Below are 8,155 nucleotides of genomic sequence, written 5' to 3'. Positions count from 1 at the left end.
TTTTCTGACTTATGGGTGCGAATTTGGGTGCGAAAATCCGCACCTAAAAGTCTTGATCATCGGGTGCGACTTTTCGCACCAATGACATTTAGGTGCGGACTTTCGGGTGCGGAAAAGTCTCACCTAAAGTCGCACCTAAAGGTATCAATGGGTGTGACTTTTGACTTTTAAGTGCGAAAAAAGTCGCACGCAATGCTGTTTTTTGTACTAGTGCAAGAGGGTCGGAAAACACTAAAAAGTGGTGTCTCACTCTAGAGAGAGTATGGTGGTTGGGAACTAAAAAATCCTAATTTTTTTTGTAGAGAAAAAAAGAATAAAAGAGAGAGAGCGTAGATCTAGGAATTCCTAGAGGTTGGCCTTATGACTAATCTACCTTCTGAAAAGCCAAAATTTTATCATGCCTTCATAGTGACGATAGCACAGGTTCTTTTCATCTATATATGAAAAGAAGTGGGACTGGGATGTGGTTCAAATATTATATTGGACCAACTTGTGTTAATCAAGGCATAAAATGATTAAAATAAAGATAAAGCACATTCTCTCTCGCAGCTTTTTTTTTCATGTATATTTTAAAATGATTTTCAGCAACTCCCAATCCATAGCTTGGGGATAAAGACATTCAAACCCCATAGATCTCTCTTGAGACAACCAACGAGAGACGGAAAAAATAATTCTGAAGGGAGTAAAATAAAAGTAGACATGACAAAATGTGTTTTATGAGAATACCATGAACTTGGGTTCGGTGACCTCTTTTCTTTTTTAAAACCCCAAGCCAAAGGGAAAACCAAATATATATAAAGTAGTATAAAGTATAAAACATAGATATATGACAATTTCATTTGTGCATTTTCAAGGGCAAAGCTTGTTCATAGATACCCTAGCTATATTAATAGGGTTTTCAGTGCTGTGTAACTATATGTTATATGCGTCACCCACACATTCATACACACTAGTAAAAATATGCTATATAGCTAGCAAAATCACACTCCAACCGTTATAATTATGGCGTATACAGCAAAGTTATATATTCTTTATTCATATATTTACTTAGATATATCTTATTTTATATAATTTTATTCTTCTTAGTACTGTTGAGTTTTGTTTAGATCACAAAAACAAAAATCATGTCAGGAAACCCTCCCTACAACAACATCCAGCAGCTTCTAGGGCAAGATCTCCACCTCATCACCGACTCCAGATCCCCACCGGAGAACAACCGATCCGGCGGAACCGATCCCGACGCGCCGTCCACGTCAGCGTCGCGGCGGCCCCGCGGCCGGCCCGCCGGGTCGAAGAACAAGCCGAAGCCGCCGGTGCTGGTGACGAGGGACAGCCCCAACGCGCTCCAGTCGCACGTGCTCGAGGTCGCCCCGGGCTCCGACGTCTTGGACGCCGTGTCCACCTACGCCCGCCGCCGCGGCCGCGGCGTCTGCGTCCTCGGCGGCTCCGGCGCCGTCACCGACGCGGTGGTCCGGCAGCCGGGCGACGCCGCGGCCGCCGCCACTCTCCGCGGGCGCTTCGAGATCCTGTCGGTGACGGGGACGTGTTTGCCTCCGCCGGCGCCTCCGGGCTCCGGCGGCCTGACGGTGTACCTCTGCGGCGGGCAGGGGCAGGTCTTGGGCGGGGCCGTGGCGGGCCCGCTCACGGCGTCCGGCCCGGTGGTTCTCATGGCGGCCTCTTTCGGCAACGCCGTCTTCGACAGGCTTCCCCTCGACGCCGATCATCGTCAGAATAATCGGGACGACGATGCCAGCCCCGCCTCGGCCGTGCCGTTTCATGGGATGGGGGGTAATTTTGGGTTTTCCGCAGGTGATCATGGAGGGTTTGGTACTACTACTAATTGGGGTACATCTAGTACGAGTGCCAATGTTAACAACAATAATAATAGCAACTCGTCAAGGTCTCACTTTTAGCTTCTTATTTTGTGACAGATTTTAAATATGATGTATGTGTGTACTCTTTCTCCTTTTGTTGCCAACAGAGAAGATCATGGTTTGATCATATGGCTTGGCTTTGCTTGGGTAATATGTACTAATGGCAGATCTTTCAGTGTAAGTAGTTATTGTGGTCATGATATTGATGATTCATGAATTGCAGTTGAGAGCGAGAGAGAGATCTATATATATATATCTGTCCTTTTCTCCGATATTCGTTTTATATATGATCATTTTCGGGTAATTGATCTGGGTTTTTCATTGGACTTTATTCTGTATGTGATAATCAAATCTGCCAAACTCTAGAACACGGTCTTGAACCCTGTGAAAAGAAAGAAGAATAAGGAATAGAAAAAAACCTAATTTCCAGAGGCTGGAAAATACCTACAAGTTTTTGAAACTTGCATTATTCAAGCACGGGTAAACTGTCTTCTCTTTCGAAGTTTGTGCTCTTATTCTTTTGATTTCTTTTGGAATGTTGTTTTCTTTTCGATATTGAGTAGATGCATGCTCGTGTTCATGCTTGGAACCCTAAATTTTGTTCTCATGTGTTGAGATTAGTGTAGATATATATATTTATCAGTGGCATGGTCTCACTCAGGCTTGGTCTCACTAGCTACTTAAAAATGTTGATTATTTTTATTTAGATAAATCTAAAGTTTGAAATGTCAGTTCGATGGGTTGATTTTCAGAAATTTCGGTAGTGTATGGAAAGATATATCCATAAACAATATTAGAGAAATTCGCAATGCTCTTGCCAAAAACATTTACCGACGAGAATCTACATATATAGCTCTATACCTTAAAATTTTAGTCTAATTTTCTATAAACAAAATAGTCTAAATTAAAATAAAATGCGTGTAGGTAGATACAAACATATATGAGTTCGTTATACTATAAATAGTTAAATAATTGCACTATAATATTACTTGAAACTTAACAATTGATGAATAATTAACTTTTCAAGGAAAACAGCCACAAGGATAATGTGGTAGACTTTCAGGGATTCTCATTTTACATTGCTGCCCTTTTGATTAATGTTTAAATCATGGATATATTAATTGGCTGCGTTTGGTGGAGATTAAAAAGTTCTGTTATTGTTTTTAGAATAAACTAAATTATTTATCTGGTGTTTGACGAAACTGTTTTTACAAAAAACTTCAAAAGCGATTTTAGATTTTGTACATGAGTTGAAAAAGCTACAATTCATAGCTTTTAGAAAAAATGTTTTTAAGAACATGTTTATTTTAGTTTTTTTTACTATAATATATTTATTTTACCAAACGCTAAATCAGTTTTTGTTACTAACAACAACTGTTTTATAAACAGTTTACCAAACACCTGTCAGTTTAAAAAAAAAAACAATTTTTTCAAAAACTGAATCTAAAAGCACTTTTTTTTAAAACAAAATTATGCCAAACGATTTAAGTTAAATACTTATTTGATTCAGTCAAGATTAAATGGGCTAATGTATTTCCATAATTACATAGCAACCAATTATTCTTTCAGTTTTTAGGTTGGTTACATGTTTGTTTCATTGCAACATTTCAAAATTCTTTGTCTTGCTTTCACTGGGTTGATTGTCCTCTTCAAAGATTTGCTTGCAATATTATTTCCGATTCACATATTATTTCTTGGTCGAATTAGGCATTGTATTTTTATTTTTCTTTTCAAATCATTCTGATATTTGGCTGGCTATGTTTGGCTCAGCTTATTAAACTTGATTTTAATTTTTTCTAAAAGTTAAATCATATTAAATGTTTGGTAAAATTACTTTTTTTTTAAAACTTTAAAGTGTTTTTGAATATTTTAACTAAAAAATTTAAAGTTACAGGCACCGTTTGGCATAGCTTTGTTTTTAAAAAAATAGTTTTTAGATTCAGTTTTTGAAAGAAAAAAAACTGTTTTTTTTTAACTGACAGATATTTGATAAACTATTTATTAAACAGTTGTTACTGGTGACAAAAGTTGATTTAGCGTTTGGTAAAATAAATATATTATAGTAAAAAGATTAAAATAGATATGTTCTTAAAAAATAAATAATAATTATTAATATGCTTATTTATATGCATATATATGAATTATAATTATAAACTAGATAAATATGGACAACAAAAATTTATTTTATTATTAATATAAAGTTTTTTAATTATTGAAAAAAATTTAAACTACAAATTTATCGTTTCTACTAAACTTGTAGCAATCTCATCTCTTAACTTGTCCATACTGCTCGAAGAAGTCTGATAGTCTTCATCTTGATCTTCAGCTGTGTCATTTTCATCCCCTTCGCCATCGCCCTCTGTCTTGTCGAATATTTCAAAATTCATCTCTTGTCTTGCATGCATTCGAATATAGTTATCCAGTACCATAGTTGAGATAACTATTTTTACTTGATTTTTGAATGGATAACTCGTCATGACATTCAGGATTCTCCATCCACTACTACAAATATAGTTTTCCGGTGCGGTAGACTTTTGGGTGCGAAAAGTCGGACCCAAAAGTCAAACAAGCACTGGAAAATTTTCGCGATTTTTTATTACGTTGGGTGCGACAAGTCGCACCCAATGTCCTGTGACGGACTTTTGGGTGCGACCAAGTCGCACCTAATACTTAATCCTAACTATTAGGTGCGACTTAGTCGCACCCAAATGTCTTAAATTTTTCCGCGGCCAAATTTTCCCCCTCTCTTTTCAAATATCAGTGGGTGCGAAAGTACTGACACACGTCATTGGGTGCGACTTTGTCGCACCCAAAAGTCCGTCACAGGTCATTGGGTGCGACAAAGTCGCACCCAATGAAACTTTTGGGTGCGAGAAAGTCGCACCGAAATTCTAGGTCAGGATATAAAAGAAATTTTCTATGCGATTTTCATTCATAATCACTCCGTCTCTCTCAATCCGACCCTCTCTCAATCCGACCCTATCTCCTCAATCCGACCCTCTCTCCTCTTCGGGTTCTCTCCTACCACAGTCCACTGTCGCTCTCTCCGACCACCACCGACGGCTCTCCGCCCGGCCTCTGCTCCCGCGGCGAGCGACCACCATCGCGCGACGGCTGTCTGCGCTCGGGCCCGCTTCATCTCCGCTCTCTCCTCTCCGGGTTCTCTCCTACCACCACAGTCCACCGTCGCTTTCTCCGACCACCACCGACGGGTCTCCGCCCGGCCTGTGCTCCCGCAGCGAGCGACCACCACCGCGTGACGGCTGTCTGTGCTCGGGCCCGCTTCTTCATTTCCTTGCGCGCCATCAAGCTTCGAGACCCAGCCATCGCCGCGCGCTCCGACCAAGAAAAACGACCGCCGTGAGCTCACCCAGGACGCCGGACCGAGAATCAGCGCCAGAGAAAGAGAAAGTGAGCACCAGAGACAACACCAATCTCACGAAAACAAGGTGAGAATCTCTTACCCGAAATGAAAATTGGAAAATTAGGGTTTGAGATTGGAAAATTTAGGATTTTTTATTTCCTTGATAATTTCGTGAAATTGATTTGCTTTCGATATTGATTGAGCTCGGTTGATGTTGATTATTACCTGGATTTGTGAATTTGAAGTCGTTTATTTGGAAATTTCTTGATTTTGGCCGAAATTGGAAAAATTAGGGTTTTGGATGTTTGATTTGGGGCTTTTTGATTCCGAGAATTATTGGATGATTTTGAAATGTTTTTTTTTCTGTTGGTTTTTGTTAGTCAGCAGGGTTACTCAGTGTGTATGTGTGTTTTTTTCTTTTTGTTTCAGTTGGTTTGGCGAAACCCAGGCAGCGACGCCCACGAACTCCCCGTCGCAGCACCGTCGTGCCTCTCGCAGCCTCGCCGTGCTCAAGTCCCGCCTACAGGTTAGCCTCTCGAAGCCTTTTTAATTGTGTTTTTAATTAATTTAGATTAATTGTAATTAGTATAATTAGTCTAATTGTTAATTAGTTAGGTAATTAAATAGTTTTTTATATGTATATATGTATTAATAATGTAGTTAGTTTGATAAAATTGTTAATTATGTAATTGAAATTAATTTGATATAATTATAAAAATTGTTAATTATGTAATTGAAATGAATTTGATATAATTAGTAAAATTGGTAAAATTGTTAATGTAATTGAAATTAATTTGATATAATCCCTTATTAAAATTGTTAATCATGTAATTGAAATTAATTTGATATAATTAGTAAAATTGGTAAAATGTTTTATGTAGTTGAAATTAATTTAGTTAGTAATTTTTTAAGTTAATATAATATAATTTAAGTTATTTGTTCAATTGTTAATCATGAAATTGAATTTAGTTGAGTTATTGTATAATTTAGTTTTAGTTTACATATTTTTAATAAATGAGTTGATATTATTGAATTTTTGTTGTAATCGAGCCACGGAGGTTCGATTTAGGGTTTAGTTGATTATGAAGATAGTTTTGGATGATTTATATATGCTTTTGAAATGAGTTTGCAGGTTTTTGGTTTGTTAGAATTATAGGGGAAGATCTGCCGAAATTTCGGTAGAGTTTCCAACCAATTATTCTCAAAACCCTAATTTTTTCAATTCGACTTCAAATAACATAAAATTCATAATTTCATCTTTATAGTTCTTCGTCCCTTAATTAGCAATAACTCTTAAGTCGCACTATTGGGCATCAGCGCCAACATAAGTAATCGATTTCAGTCGTCTTCGTCCCTTAGCAATAACTCTTAATAATTGTTAATTTTCTCTTTCTTCGTTTAGCGAAATCAATGTCCAATCGAAGTAGAGATTGGATCATCGAGAACAATCGGTTGTCCTTGCAGTATAAAATCGGAGTTAATGAATTTATCCGCGCTGCAAGAAGATTTCCGAACGATAATTACGAATATCGATGTCCATGCAAGCCTTGCAACAACATGAGATGGCACGACATTGGGGTTGTAAGGCATCATCTGCTAAACAAAGGGTTTACCCCGGGCTACACAGAATGGTATCATCATGGCGAGGTCGTGCGTTCCGTCGGTCATCTTGAAGAAGTCCCCATCGGAGAAACAGCCCAGAGAGGAGTAGGAGGAATACATGCTGCTGTGGAGGATATAAGAGATCACGAGGATTTCGATGGTGTTACGGAGCCGGCTCCGAGCGATGTGCGTGCGGAGGAGCAAGTGGAACTGTTCGCGTTCACGCAGCAGTTTTCGCCCTTGCCTCTGATGTCGTCCGGCACGATGCCACAGATGCCTCAGATGTCGCCCGGCATGTTGCCACGGATGCCTCAGACGACGTCGTCGCCTCAAATGCACCCATCGCCTCAGACAACGCCGCCATCAGTTTCAATGGCAGATGCTCAGACGACGCCGCCAGCTTCAGCAGAATTCCAGCGAGAGCGTACGAGCGGCAGTGCACGAGGAGGTAGCAGCAGTTCCGGAGGAAGATTTGGCGGAAGAGAGAGTAAAACATTCAAGGAGTGGTTTACAAACCGAGGAAAAGGAAAGGGAAAAGAATGAACATTTTTTTTAATTATTTGTCATACATTATAATAATTATTGTAATCGAACAACAAATGTTTAGTTTTTATTATTATTATGAATATTAATTAATGAATTTTCTAATTAATAAACTATTTAGTAAGTATTATTTGATTATAATCATAGAATTTATAAGCATAATAAACAAAAATAAAAAATAAAAAAAAACTATCGGGTGCGACTATCCGCACCCGAAAATTGAGCGGGTAGACCTTTGGGTGCGAATAGTCGCACCCAAAGGTCAACATTCCCCGCCACATAATGGCGGGCAGGCTATTGGGTGCGACTTGTCGCACCCAATAGTTTCGCGGGAAAGCCATTGGGTTCGACAAGTCGCACCCAAACATTTGGCGGGTAGGCCAATGGGTGCGACTAATCGCACCCAAAGGTTTGGCGGGTAGGCCTTTGGGTGCGAAAAGTCGCACCCAATAGCGCCTTCCCGCGGACTTTTTCACACATCTTTTCTGACTTATGGGTGCGAATTTGGGTGCGGAAAACCGCACCTAAAAGTCGCACCTAAAAGTCATGATCATCGGGTGCGACTTTTCGCACCCATCACCTTTAGGTGCGAACTTTCAGGTGCGACAAAGTCGCACCTAAAGTCGCACCTAAAGGTATCATTGGGTGCGACTTTTGACTTTTGGGTGCGAAAAAAGTCGCACTCAATGATGTTTTTTGTACTAGTGATCTTTTTTTCCACACTCCAAAGCTCCGCTCAATGACGCTCAATGCACAGGATTGAAGATTTCTT

General features: G+C 39.3%; 1 protein-coding gene across 1 annotated transcript; it reads left to right on the top strand.

Annotated features, from left to right (window-relative positions):
• Nucleotides 1-672: 672 nt before the first annotated feature.
• Nucleotides 673-2,378, top strand: LOC149389373 (AT-hook motif nuclear-localized protein 25-like). Its single transcript, XM_089623527.1, has one exon. The coding sequence runs from the start codon at nt 1,125-1,127 to the stop codon at nt 1,911-1,913; it is 789 nt and encodes a 262-aa protein (XP_089479653.1). The 5' UTR covers nt 673-1,124; the 3' UTR covers nt 1,914-2,378.
• Nucleotides 2,379-8,155: the final 5,777 nt, after the last annotated feature.

Source organism: Urtica dioica, chromosome 8, assembly GCF_054948205.1.
Source record: "Urtica dioica subsp. dioica isolate 48M chromosome 8, U.dioica_male_clone48M_v1_H2, whole genome shotgun sequence".
Taxonomy (NCBI): domain Eukaryota; kingdom Viridiplantae; phylum Streptophyta; class Magnoliopsida; order Rosales; family Urticaceae; genus Urtica; species Urtica dioica.
The sequence above is the reverse complement of the archived record's forward strand: the minus strand, read 5'-3'. Positions and strand labels throughout refer to the sequence as shown.